General features: G+C 38.4%; 1 protein-coding gene across 5 annotated transcripts in view; it reads left to right on the top strand.

The window, feature by feature from the left end:
- DNAH11 (dynein axonemal heavy chain 11) overlaps positions 1-14,900 on the top strand; it is a 596,997-nt gene that overhangs the window by 454,145 nt on the left and 127,952 nt on the right. For all 5 annotated transcript variants that reach the window (XM_033930891.1, XM_033930892.1, XM_033930893.1 and 2 more), the window contains 4 exons: positions 2,588-2,731; positions 4,053-4,235; positions 10,343-10,444; positions 14,559-14,693. In XM_033930891.1, coding sequence (XP_033786782.1) covers positions 2,588-2,731; positions 4,053-4,235; positions 10,343-10,444; positions 14,559-14,693 — 564 coding nt within the window. The remainder of the gene's footprint in view (positions 1-2,587; positions 2,732-4,052; positions 4,236-10,342; positions 10,445-14,558; positions 14,694-14,900) is intronic.

Below are 14,900 nucleotides of genomic sequence, written 5' to 3'. Positions count from 1 at the left end.
GAGTACTTATACTCCTCTTTGCTATCACAATCAGTTTTCACAGCGCTTTAATTTTTAGAGATACCATTAAAGTACAGTTTTCACAGTGCTTTAATGGTATCTCTAAAAAGCCACCTAGTTTTAGGCAGGAGAAGGGTACATAAATGGTGGTATTCTAGTAATTTATGTGCATAAGTGGTCTCATATATTTATTTATTTATTCCATTTATGTGTCGCACATACCTATACAAGCTCTTGGCGACATTACAGAGGAAGGGGTTAGAAGAGGGTAGGCAGGACAATGGAGGGCAGGAAGATACAGGAGGAGAAGAAGATACAAGTGATTAGGTGTCAAATAGATGAGTTTCAGTTTCTTCCGGAATTTGGTGTGGTTAGGTTCCGTCCTGGTCATTTCAGTAAGGTCATTCCAAGTTTTTACGCCTAGAAAGGTGAGCATGGTGTGGAAAACACGTTTGTATTGCAGATTTTTTGTGGAAGGGAAATTTAAAAGTATTCTGTTGATGGTTCTGCGGGAAGTAGATCATGCATTGGAGAAGAGCTGGATGAGAGGAGCCATAGAGTTTCTGTAAAGTATACAGTGAATGATGCATGAAGTTTTGAAAGTTATTCGTGGCGGGATGGGTAGCCAGTGCAGTTGCCTGAAGAAGGCTGTAATAGAGTCATATTTTCTCAGGTTGAAGATTAGTCTGACAGCGGTGTTTTGGATGAGTTGCATTTTGTGAATCAGAGTGGTGTTGATGTAGTCAAATTGTGGAAGTATCGTCAGCTGTACAACTAAGGCAAAGTGGTGTTGGTGTATATATAATGCTGATTTGCAAATTTGATGGTTTGATGACGTGTAGTTTGTTGGCGGATATGTGCATGGGTGGAGTTTACTAAGCAGGGACTGTCTCTTGAATGTTTTAATGTACAGCTGTGTACATCTAGCAGCACTATAGAAATGATAAATTGTAGGAACAGTAGTATTGGTAAAGCACAAAGGTATGAGCATAAGTTAAAGAATTCTATATAATACTGTATTTTGTCTTACTTTTTTCTTGGTTTATTTATCTTTACACATCCAGGGAGGGTGGGGGGTTGGGTGGTTGGGAGGAAATATTGATAATGATATTTTAGGTAACTTGGTTTCATATTATATTATTTACTTGGTTCTTATGTTATTACTATATGCAAAATAATGTAATTATTGAATGATAGTTCTGTTATCCATATAGATATTAGTGTTATGACTGAATGCAATAATATACTGTTCTTTTATTTATATAACACTGTTCTTGTTTAAAAATCAATAAAGAATTATATATTTTTTTAAAAAAAGAATTCTATCATTTACATGCGTACCTGCTAACAGCTAGATGGCAGGCACTTATTCCAGCTAGAGGGCTGGTATAAGTGATTACTTCTGAGTGAATGCATGTTTTTGGACATTTTTCGCTAGTATTCTATAAAGAAAAGTAGGTCCCTAGTGCTATAACCAGTGATAGTAGGAAGTGGGCTGGAGGCAAGAAGGGAGAAGTAAGACACTGATATTTAATATCAAACAAAAGAATATAAGAATAGCCATCTGGCCCAGTATCCTGTTTCCACAGTGGCAAATTTAGGTCACAAGTAACTGGCAGAAACCCAAGAGAGATGTCTGGAGATGATATCTCATGATGCCAAGGTTGCAAAACTGTGAGAAGCACAGAGAGAAATATGGCTGCCAAAAGCACAAATAGAAGAAAAGATGGGGAGTGGGTACCCTGTTATAGAATTACATTCCACAGTCTGTGCGCTGATGAAGACTCTGCTGTTTTCAAAACATGAAGAATTGCACATAAATGAGTATGGTGCAGTGGCTTAGCTTTTAATTTTTTGTTTGAATTACTACATCAGTCGGAGATAAAAATAGCAAATCTTTCTCTGAGTTTGTGCATTCATCCCTCTGCAACAATTTGCTTCTAAGCTAAAAGGTCAACAAAGCCAAAAGCAAGTTAAATATCCAAATTAAACTTTACTGCCATAGGTATAGTTTGCCTGGTTACTTTGAGAGAGAGGGTGGTGGTGGGGTACAAAAGCTGCAAACACTCACGAACTATGAGAGGAGGGGAGATGCCTGTCTTTACTGCTGAAAGTTAATTATGTTACACTTTAAATTTGTGCAAATTTTAAGGAAGAAAATGCAATAAAAAAGCATTCTTATTCTTAGTGTTCTCTGTTCTCAACTGCCATCTCTGTTCCCTCTAGGTATAGCCATTCATCTGCCATATGTTGGTTTCAGGTTTACAGATTTAGTTCATCTTGAAAATCAAATATGTCATCCACAGCATGAAGGGTATTACCACATCATCACACTGTGCCTTAGCAACAAATTTTCTTGTGACAACAGTTAATAGGGCAGAGACAATGATACTGAGCAAGCTTAAGACTGGTAATATCTAATAAGCGTGTGACTGTGAATGTTTAATTGGCATGAACAGAATACTGTACTCTTCTCACTTTCCTGCTGTCTAGAACTGTTTTCTCCAATGGTTTTCTTTCACCATCCATATTTCAGGACAGTATTTTTATGCTTATCATTCAGGGGGTTTTTTGTGTTTGTTTTTAGGCAAATCTCTCTGAGCTGAAAGCCTTTCCAAACCCACCTGTTGCTGTCACCAATATTACTGCCGCAGTTATGGTTCTACTGGCCTCTAAGGGAAAAGTGCCTAAAGACAGAAGCTGGAAAGCATCAAAAGTGTTCATGGGAAAGGTAGAGTATGGTTGGTGCTTTCCATGATCATAGCCCAGTTCATGTGTCAGTCGTCAGTACAGTGCAACAGAAGTAAACAGGAATCCCAGTACATGTATATGTGCTCTTGTAATTTATCTGTGTTTAATTAAGGTACCATATAAAAAAATAATAATAATATTTAAGCAGAGCTGATTTTTACAGGCCTGAATTAGAACAGTTGCCTGCTGTGTGGTAACTTGTGTAGCAAGCAACCCTCCTGCAGCAGGGTGCAGGCAATGCCAAAAGGGATATACAAAAAAGACCTCCCCTCCCCCCCCCCCCCCCCCCCCCCCCCCCCCCCCCCGCACTTGAGCATTCTGATGAACTGGGGAAGCAGAATGCTTCACGACATTCACTGGAATGACACACAGAATTCACAGTTTACTCCAAAACTATGAAACACACCAATGGGAATCAAATAAGAAGCACCTATTTTCTTTTTTAGTTTTTAACATTTCAGTCGAGTCAAAATGCTTGTACAGTACTGAAAAAAAAGCCAATTCAAGAAGCAACAACCCACAGTAAGTGAACAAATAGAATACAGCAGTAGTCCTCAAATAGGATGCCATGATAATAAAGGGAGAAATTATAAAGCAACAATCACCTAGCTAGAATATTAGGTTGTACATTAAAGCAGTGGTATTCAACCCAGTCCGCAGGGACCACCTGGCCAGTCGGGTTTTCAGGATATTCACAATGAATATGGATGACAGAGACTTTGAAAACCCGACTGGCCAAGTGGTCCCTGAGGACTGGATTGAATACCACTGCATTAAAGAAAAAGGTTACAAATATCTATCCTAAAACCTAGGTTAAACTACTGTAATATCAAACACAAAATCAAAAAGGGAAGCCATACCCTCTTGGACACCATAAATGTGACCAAATGGGAAGGATTTTTTTTTTTTTAAAAACCAACTTAAAAGAATTTACTATATATTAGGAAATTTAAGAAAGATGCCTCTAATAGAGAACTCTCCGGTGAAGGAAGAGGAATTGATTCCTCTTTTGTTGAGTCTCTCTGAAAATGTCAACGTACATACAAATTTTACAATTTTAAAACAGTTTATCACAATGTTTGAAAAAGCAACCACTCTCTATTAACTCTACACTTGCAGCAGAGTAAAATGTTTTAATCCCCCTGGAATTAGCAGATTCTGAATCATTAATTCTCATACATGTTGCTAGATCAAAACACTTACTCCAAGAACATAAATATTAATGTTTGTAGGGACAGGAAGACTGTTAAAACATTTTTTTATTTTTGTAGTGAATGAAATGTACATTTTTCTCTTTGCAGATTGATGACTTTTTGCAAGCTCTAATTAATTATGACAAGGAGCATATTCATGAGAACTGCCTGAAACTGATCAAAGATCTGTACTTGAAAGACCCAGGGTTCAACCCAGATCTTGTTCGAACTAAGTCTTTGGCAGCAGCTGGTCTCTGTTCATGGGTCATCAACATAGTTAAATTCTATGAGGTATTAATTTTTTTGATTCTGCAACAAGGAGCAGTCATTAGATTTGCTTTGCTTTCCAGACAGTGCTGCATCTGTTTCAGGGGCTGATGCTCAACGCTGGGCACAAAAGAGCATAACGCAAAACCCATAATACCAAAAGAAATGCAAAAAAATATCAAAATGATGCTCATAAAAAAATCTTATGCAAATGATATGCATGGTTAATTGGCACTAACAAACTGAAAGCAAAGGGAGGACCATGCCTGGTACATGTGCATTGGGAGACTTTTTGTGTACCCTGGTTTTGACTTATCCACGAGTCCTGTAGACATTTTCATTTTTGGAGTGACACCCAGTGGACCCATAACCATATCCCTAAGGCAGGCCCCCTGGAGGCCAAAACACAGACCGTGTCGGGTCATCGATTGTTCTTCAACATAGGACATTTTATACATTGGACTTTTTCATGTAGTTTTATATGTATTATTGTTTAAGTTTATAAACACAAAATAAAGATTGACGTGGTCTATCTCACTCCCCACTAATTCTTCTTATATGTGCACAGTTTGCAATAAGTGCAGACAAACCTGGAAGTGCAAGCACACCAGCATAGTTCTTCTGCACTTTTATATATGAGCCTTTGAAAAATCTGCTTGTATTTTAATTTTTGAAAGACTCATGTTTAAGTACAGAAAAATAGGCACTCATGTTTGCTTTCACTTTTGGTTTTGCTCACATGCTTGGCTGTCGTTAGCAACACTCAAACTTGCACAGACTTCCCTCCACTGACAAAAGAAACCGAAAAACTAAGAAGAAATCTTTTCCTTAAAAACCTTTTACGCTGACGATAAATTTTTAGCATTATGAACCATCATTTTTTCTGTGCATTACAGCACTTTTGATTGTGCATTGGGAAGGAATTATCTCATCATCCATTTAAATGTATTTCAGTACATTTTGCAGTGATGCTTGGTGCACCTATTAATCTAATCTAATCTGTGTTTTATGAGTCACGCTATTCACTCAAATCCTTTGAACACTCAGCACACAACAGCATGCATGCAAATCAGGCGTTAACCACTTTTTTTTGCACTGGTGTTAGTTTTGAGCATCAGTCCCTCAGCAGGATAACTTTTGAATTAAATTATTTTATCAAGAGATAGCAAAATAAAGCACTGAAGAATTGAATTGTAACATCTTTTTAAAACACCCCTATTCATCCAAAAATACATTATTACAGAATCTTTGTTGAGAAAATGTCCTTGTCTCCCTAGCTAGATTTTAAATTGAGGTGGAATTAAGATATGCTCTGTTAGCCTTTGTGTACTGAATAATGACTACTCAAATTGCTGAAACCTTATCCAAAGCCTTTTAGGAATGCAAAAATAGCAACTGAGATCTATTAAGATGTGATTTGGGGGAGGGGGGGCCAGGCAGCAGCCTATGTGAACCCTTGAGAAAGCTAGCGATTCTGGTGAAACAGGTCCCGTCGGGCTGTGGCTGCTTGCAATATTTGAGATAAGTAAATTTGAAGATACATAAAACAATAATCCAAATGAATGTAGTCTTAAGAGAAGACTCGGTGGAGAAGATTGTATATAAAAATTAATATTAAAAGGAAGAAAGAATCATAAGAAATAGAAAAGAAATAGAATTAAAAAAAGGAAGGGGAGGTTTTTCAGGATCGGTGAATGAAACGTGGACCCTTGTCAAACTTGACTGAGGTTTATTCCCTGTCACCAAGCAAGTTTCTGAGATCCTATTCCTCCCCTTTTTTACACCTTATGCTTTGAACAGTGGGATCTTTTTGTTATTTTGGAATTGTTCCAGTGGGTCTAACTTACTATCTTTATTGTGTATTGAGATGTTCCTTGATCCTAACCTGAGTCTGGGGACCTCACAGTAAGCCTTTGGAAGGGGTTGATGGAATTATAGGTCCCCTTCTGCTGTTCCTTAAAGTAAAAGGCAACATCTGTCCCATGTGTCTTAGGACTTTTGAAACTGCAGCATGAAGTGAATGTGTTGTGTTGATGTTTATCAAAGGTGGGAGAAATGGTAACCTAACAATTTCCAGTTAGAAAATTTGCAGCACAGAGAAATAAGTCCCAACCACTTCAGACCTTAGCTGGAGGGTCAGGCAATAATTCATCAGTGAGCTGGCAGGAATAAAGGGAAGATGAACCACCTGGAATATCCCCTCTTCAGCCACACTTTTCCTCATTTGGACATACTCCTTCTTTCCTTCATTTGAAATTCCAGGGGAAAGTTTTCCATTGTAGTCCCAGAATGAACTATATTTCTTGGGGGGAAAGAGAAGAGGTACTGGTACCATGTTAACGGTACTCCTGCCCCTTTCCTTCCTCAGCTTCTTTTTTAGAAATTCATAAATGACATGTTTTCTAGGTTTTCTCTATTTGACTAGTCCCTCATTAAGGTCTTTGGCAAATATTTTAGCAAAAATTGAAATTTATTGAATTTGCATGAAAAATCTGTGAAATTAAAAAATGATTTTTGCTTCTTGCCCCACTCATATTAGACTTAGTCACCGTGACCTATTTAAGATTCCTATTGCTTAATGAATGAATGAATGAAGATTATCTGTTCATAGAGAGTAATGAAATAAGGACTTAACTTTAAGCAATATGCACATAAATTAATTGTCATCTGTATACTTAAGAGTTGATTCTAGTTAAACAACTGATATGCAACCCTGATATCTTTGCTTTGTTGGACAGGAAAGAATGACTGTCTTATTTGTGGCCTTTTCTGCTTTTCAGACAGTAGAAGCAGTATATGACTGGTCATCTGTGTAAAAGTGGAAGCAGACTTTAGATAGTACATGGAAAAGGGTAATGCATGCATCTACAGTAGGACAGGATATGGAGAATTCCCATATTATGAGATGTTCTGCCAAAGGTAGAGCCTCTTGCAAATAAATATACGACTGCATGTAAATGTCTCTGCACGACTCCACGTGCAGTGGCAGCTGCAATTTTGAAAAAGTACACATGGAAGAAAAAAAAAAAAAAGCCTTGGAAATACCCCCTGCATAGTTTCAAGCTTCTTTATTTTTGATATACCATCTATCAAAACAGGTGTCTAAACGGTATACAATATAAAAAAATTGCAAAAAACAATTAAAATAAATAAATATAATATTTTATCAAATATTTAAAAATTCTAGACGAATTTAGGTTAACGTACATGAAACAGAAGGAAAGTAGGGGAGGGAAGGATTGTTTAAAATACATTGAAGTAAAATTAGTAAAAAAGGGATGGTAAATGGGGAGTGGTAAAAACAGGGTGGGAATCATTTCAGAGGAAGCATTAGATGTTTCAAAGCTTCACTATGATCAAGGGATTAAGAGACGAAAGCTGATATTAAAGAGTAAAGGCATCTTTAAAGAGGAAAGTTTTAAGTTTGGCTTTAAATTTTTCAAGTGAGTTCTCTAATCGAACATCTAATGGGAAAGCATTCCACAGAGAGGGGGCGGTGACTGAAAAAATAGATTTGCGAGTAGTATCGTAAAACAATTCCCATATTGACGATATTGAGAGTAGATTTTGATTATTAGATCGGAGAGCCCTAGATGATGAGTAAGGGATCAGAAGTTTATCTATGAATGCCAGTTGGTTAGTTTTTTTGTTTTAAATGTGAGGAGGAGTATTTTATAGGAGAGGCAATGAGTGATAGGTAGTCAATGTGCTTTGCGAAGGAGAGGAGTGACATGGTCAAATTTTTTTGCATGATAGATACACTTGGGAATAGTACTTATTAAGGTTACTGCTCCCATATAGCCTGTAGCAATAGGGGTTCTTCCCCGACCCTGATCATACCTGCCAGCTTCCAGTCTCCCCTCCCCCCTCCCCCAGAACACATCCATTCTTTTCCCTGATGAGATCCAATCTCTCATCTGCCCTCCAAGAGCAACTTACTTCCCCCCCCCCCAGCCAGAACTCCCCCATCTCTATCCTTGGCCTTACTAGGATCCCTTCTGTTTAGTGGGAGCAGATGCAATGCCCATTTATTCCTGCTCTTGTATTATCACTAGTGATCAGGTGGGCATTGTTCTTAATCCCAATAAATGCAAAGGACCCCTGTAAAGCTGGGGAGTTGGGCAGTTGGGGAGGAGATTAGATATGTTGCAGGAGGAGTGGAGGGTATCAAAAGCTGCCAGGCATGATCAGGGAAGATGGAGGAGAGTAGACCTCAGCAGGCACTTACGGTAAATGCATGCCAGAGGGCAGGTGTAGATGGCAGTGTCTATTCTTTTTATTTCCGAGATGGGTAATCCATGTTAATGTTTTAGGCCCTCCAAACTCACTCTCTCTCCCCAATCCTATCATGCCTCGTGGTAGTGTAATGTGGTGAGCATCATCATGTGTAACTAGTCTCCGTTCTAAAGTGGTTTTTACATGTGTACAGTACTTCCACGAAATTCACGGGGGTTCCATTCCAGGAACACCCGCAAATTTTGAAAAACCGCAAATGCAGTTTTGAGTCTGTAAAAAGGCAGGAGAGAGCAGCTGGGGCGCCGGTGGGCGCAGTAAAGCATACCCAGTATGCTCCTGGGGGGGGGGGGAAAGGCGGAATCGGCTGTGCAGAAGGCTGATTGGCTGACCAGGGGGGGGGAGAGGAGGAGGAATTGGCTGTGCAGAAGGCTGATTGGCTGACCGGAGCGGGAGAGGAGGAGGATTCGGCTGTGCAGAAGGCTGATTGGCTGACCAGGGGGGGGAGAGGAGGAGGAATCGGCTGTGCAGAAGGCTGATTGGCTGACCAAGGGGGAAGAGGAGGAGGAATCGGCTGTGCAGAAGGCTGATTGGCTGACCGGGGGGGAGAGGAGGAGGAATTGGCTGTGCAGAAGGCTGATTCACGGACACATTCCCTGTATTTTCTGACCGGAAAAGGCAGTCAGAAAATACTGTGAACAACTGAGTTTGCAATTCGTGGGGGAACACTGTATTCCAATGTACACTTTTAGAACTGCTTTGCTATTTGCATATAGACATGCTTCTAAAATAAGGGGCGAGACATTTGTTTAAATTTTTTACTGTGACAGATCCTGGGTTTAGAAGGAGCCCATGATTGATATATGTCAGCCCTTGTGGCTGCCTGAGGCCTGGTGAATGCTTGTATGCTTTACCAAAAGTGCCTGTATATTTGATAGATATTTCTGAGGCTCGTTTTAGTAAAGATAGAATGATTTACAGGTGCCATACCCAACACAGCGTGTGGAGTTTGTCAAGTTGTAAATTTATCATTGGTATTGTATTTGACAAATGCATATTAAATAAGTATTTTGCAAGTAAAGGTTTTAAGGATAACCACAGTGAATATGCATGATATAATTTATCATTATTAGATTTAATAAACTGCCCTTTTTGCAAAATGAATCAAAGCAGTGTACAATAAAGCCAATTTTATAAAAGAAAATAAAAGCAGAACTCCATTAATAAAAGGAAAGAATCATCTGTTCATAGATATACCACTCACATCTTGGCAGTCCAACACTGTGGTTCCGCGTGCTCTCTTCACTTAGAAAATGAACTTAGCAAAAAAAGCCTTTTCAGAGATAAGTTTTCAATGCAGCACAGAAAAGAGAATACGATTATTCCATCCAAAGATGTTCCATAAAGCAGGTGCAACTGCATAAAAATCTGAATTTGTACGGATTCCAAATTGGCTTTAGAGGTTTAATTAAATTTGTTATACCGCTAAATCTTTTGGGCAAGTCTAAGCAGCATAATGCGTGTAAATTGATCTCGTGCATTTTTATTACAGGTATCCTGAAAACCTGACTGGCTGTGGGATACTCAGGACAGGTTTGCGAAGTCCTGTTATATAGATAAAAGAAAAAAATATCAGGGTTCTCTGTATAGAGCAGGTTGATGATTAAGCTCTTCCAGTTAATGTCATGCAAATGTCATGACTGTAAGTAGGAAAAATGTTTATCATGTTTGTCTAAAATTTGTTAATAAAAACCCAGCCATCTAGATGAGTTAATAGTCTCACTGCATCAACACATGTTTTCAGATGCAGTCAGTCAAAGGACATCAGTGATCCCAAAATCTTGCATCATCTTCCATTTTATTTCGAGTTCTCAAACAGAATACTTGGTACTTTCTAGGTGTATTGTGATGTGGCGCCAAAGCGTCTCGCCCTTGCCCAGGCAAACTCTGAGCTGGCAGTTGCGACTGAAAAGCTTCAAGTAATCAGGAAAAAGCTTGTTGTAAGTATATTAAATGTCTCTCTCTTATTAATCCCTTCAGATGCTGAAGTAGGAAATCACATTTTAAAATCATCTTTGCCTGAAAACTAGTGCAAAACACAAAAACGCTAAATTCCAGGTGGTTTGCGCTATTTTTCACATGACATGCATTTTCGTTAAATACATTTTGCAGTAGTAAGTCGGTGTGTAAAGCCTTTTCCTAAAAGTTTTTAGATGACAAATGGGCTTGACACCGTGTGAAGCTTGACACGCCCTAATAGAATATAGAATAGTGGCAGTTGCATATGTACTTAATTGGCTCTAAAAACAATCATAGTCACTAATTTGCAGTTAACATAAGAATAGCCTTACTGGGTCAGACCAAAGGTCCATCAAGCCCAGTAGCCCGTTCTCACAGTGGCCAATCCAGGTCCCTAGTACCTGGCCAAAACCCAAAGAGTAGCAACATTCCATTCTACTGATCCAGGGCAAGTAGTGGCTTCCCCCATGTTTTTCTCAATAACAAACTAAGGACTTTTCCTCCAGGAAATTGTCCAAACCTTTTTATTTTAAACCAGGTACATTACACATAAGTGCAGTTAGTTGCTATTCTATAAACTTACTAGCCAATATTCAAATGATTTAAGTGGGCAGGAGAGTCTCCTACCTGCTTAAATCACCTGTGGTTGCCTACCTCCCCGCTATTCAGTGGCACTAAACCAGGCGATGCCAGTTTCCCAGTCATGTCAGGCTTTTGTTTTACACTTATTTCCATATAACTTCATTGAGTATCCTCTAGTCTTTGTAATTTTTGAAAAAAGTAAGAAATCCATTTACTTTTTTCTGTTCTACATCAGTTGGGATTTTATATCTCTCCTCGACCGTTTCTTTTCCAAGCTGAAGTACCCTAACCTCTTCAGCCTTTCCTCATATGAGAGGAGTTCCATCTCCTTAATCATTCTGGTCGCTTCTTTGAAAATTCTGCTATATCTCTTTTGATATACAGCAACCAGAATTGAACACAATACTCAAGGTGAGGTCACACTATGGAACAATACAGAGACTTATAATATTCTTGATTTTACTTGCCATCCCTTTCCTAATAATTCCCAGCATTCTGTTTGCTTTTTTGGCTGCCACTGCCACAGACTGGGTGTAATATTTTAGCATATTGTCAATGACACCTAGATCTTTTTCTTGGGAGCTGTGCTCATAAAGGGGACCCTAGCATCTGATAACTATGATGTGGCATATTCTTCCCAATGTGTATCACTTTTCATTTGTCCAAATTAAATTTCATCTGCCTTTTGGATACCAGGTATTCCTGCAGTTTTTTTTTACAGTCTGCATGTGTTTTAACAAGTTTGAATAATTTTGTGTCATCTGCAAATATAATCATCTCACTTGTTCCGACTTCCAGATAATTTAAAATGGTAAAATGAGCAAGTACTTTCAGAAAAGAGTGGCAGTGTAGAAAGACTTAAATGAAATAGAAGAAAAATGGGCCAAACCACAAGGAGCTATAATAACAACAAATGTTTATGTCAGAAAAGTTAGATGAAATAAAATGAAACGAATATGGTTCTCCAAAGAATTGACTGAAAAAAATCAAGGCAAAAAGATTATCATTCAGAAAGGACTAAGGATCTTGGTAACAGGTGATGGCAGGGAACAATATCTAACAAAGCTGAATGAGATGAGGTCTCAAATTAGAATAGCAAAATTGCACACAGAAAAAAAAGATTTACGGCCTCTTTTACAAAACCGCACTAGCGGCTGCGCTGCGCTAATGGCCCCGAAGCCCACAGAGATTTAAAGGGCTTCGGGGCTGTTGCCTTGCGGCTTTGTAAAAGAGGCTGTTTGGGTCCTAACAAACAATCAGGGAACCACTGGGACAGACAGACTGTATAATAATCTTAAAAAAAAATTGAGATGTGGTTGAATGTTTGCCAATTACAAATCAGTGAATAAAATGTAGATTTTATACACTTGAGATAGAAATCTGAAGGAGCTGTGCAAGATTGTTCCGCATAGCATGTGCTTTAAACTACACTTAGGGGTGTTTTGGGCACAGTCAGCAAATAATGTGGTTAGATTGAATTTTAGGGGGGTAATTTTATAAAGTTTTTTCCACTAGTTAAAGCTGCTTTGCATGTAGAAATGGCCATTGTATAAACTTTTGCCCTGTGGCATAAGCATAGATATGGTGATTTTAAGTTTTTCCCTCCTCCTGATTTCCCCTATTATTGCATACATGTTACTGAATAGTTTCTGATCTTTAAACATAATGTAATACTGATTTAGGCAAAGAGAACCTAAATGAACACACAGCATGATTTTTAAATGATTATGTCATTTATTTAAGGGGCAGGATTATTTACCACCTTTTCCAGCAATAATTGCAATCATATTCTTCCTATAATTTGATATTAATTGAAATCTTATGCTCAGTATTCAATGGCAGCTAATAAAGCAAATAGAATGTTAGAAATGATCAGGAATGGAATGGAAAACAATGAGAATGTTATAATACCCTTGTATCATTCCATGGTGCAACCACATCTCAAATACTGTGTGCAATTCTGGTCACTACATCTCAAAAAAAAAGATACAGTAGAATTAGAAAAGGTACAGAGAAGGGCAACAAAAATGATAATGAGGATGGGACAACTTCCCTATTAGGAAAGGCTAAAAGTGGCTAGGGCTCTTCACCTTGGAGAAGAGACTGCTCAGAGGAAATATGAAAGAAGTCTATAAAATACAGAGTGGAATGGAACAACTAGCTGTGAATCACATGTTTACTCTTTCCAAAAATACTAGGTCTAGGGGTAATAGAATGAATCTATTAAGTTGTAGATTTAAAATAACCAGAGGAAATATTTTTTCACTCGTATAACTAAATTTTGGAATTCATTGCCAGAAAATGTGGTGAAAGCAGTTAGCTTAGCAGGGTTTAAAAAAGGCTTGGATAATTTCCTAAAAGTCTATAAGTCATTATCAAGATGGATTTGGGAAAATCTACTGCTTATTTCTAGGATAAGCAGCAAAAAATTGGTTTTACTTTTTTGGGATCTTACCAAGTGTTTATGACCTGGATTTGCAACAAGATAATGGGTTTGATAAACCTTTGGTCTGTCCCAGTATAGTAGCTCTTACGTTCTTATTTTCTTACATCATTGTTGAGGAATCTTAGCCTACTTTTCTTTACAAAGCTGCTTTAATTCACACATATTTGTAGGTTTCTGTGCATGAACTGCTCATTTCAGGTCCTGCCATAGCATCTCTAGGGGATCAAGTCAAAACAAGTGTAAATGTGTGCATTCACATTTAGATGCTGTTGAGGCTGGTTCTATGTGCCTATTTTATAAAATAACATTTGCATCCATCACATCCTTTAAAGTCTGTGGTCATTACATGCTGCCAAGTTGATGTCAGCTCATGATGACTCAATGATTAATTGTTCTGAGCTGTGTGTAGTCTTCATTTCGGTGGCTTATTGCTGATAGAGGGGCATCCTTAGCTGCCCCATTGCCAGTCTTCCTCTTTTGTGCTGACCTTCAACCTTGCTATCTCTTTGCATGATGCATCTGAAATATGAAAGTCAAAGTCTCAACAGTTGAACTACCAAAGAAAGCTTAAGGGTCCTTTAACTAAGGCGTGCTAGCTGATTTAGCGTGCGATAAATATTAGTGCGCACTAAATGCTAATGCATCCATTATATTCTATGGACGCGTTAGCATTTAGCACGCGCTAACTCAGCTAGCACGTCTTAGTACAAGAGGGGGTTGTGTTTGATATCCTGCAATACTAATTGATTTGGTTTTTGGGCAGTGGGTGGTCATACACTTTATTTTCCGAAGCCAATTTACCTGCAAACAAAGTTAGGTGCAAATATCCATGCATGCATTTCCACCATTGCGAAGGGAAAGAAGGCATGCATTTTCCCTTTGATGCTTGGTGTCAGTGGACTTCTAGTTAAGTTGATTTGAAAATTGATCTCTTTGTTTCAAAGAGTGCAAGTAAGTTGACGACATTTTTTTTGTTTGCTTTCTATAAGTGCACTGCTTCCATTCCAAATTTGTAATAAAATACATGACAGATTTAGTTTCTGTGCTTAAACTTTGATCTTGTATAGGATCTGGATAAAAATCTGAGCAGGCTCACCGTCTCATTTGAGAAAGCAACGGCAGAGAAGCTCCGTTGTCAAGAAGAAGTAAACCGAACTAACAGGACCATTGAACTGGCTAATAGACTTGTTCAAGGACTTGAGGTAAGCCAGCATTTTCAAATGCTAAAATGCAAATGAAGACATATTGAAAATTTGGCCTATTAGGCATAACACGAAAAGGGCATCCTACAAACTGACACAAAATACTGGCTTTAGAATTGATAAACTACAGAGGGCCCTATTTTCATTTTCTGTCTTCAGTAAACACATTAGAGTGGGCAGACTTGGTGGGCCCGTGGTCCTTTTCTG

This window comes from Geotrypetes seraphini, chromosome 2, assembly GCF_902459505.1.
Source record: "Geotrypetes seraphini chromosome 2, aGeoSer1.1, whole genome shotgun sequence".
In the NCBI taxonomy this organism is placed as follows: Eukaryota; Metazoa; Chordata; class Amphibia; order Gymnophiona; family Dermophiidae; genus Geotrypetes; species Geotrypetes seraphini.
Note: the sequence above shows the minus strand (reverse complement) of the source record. Positions and strands in the feature narration are given on the sequence as shown.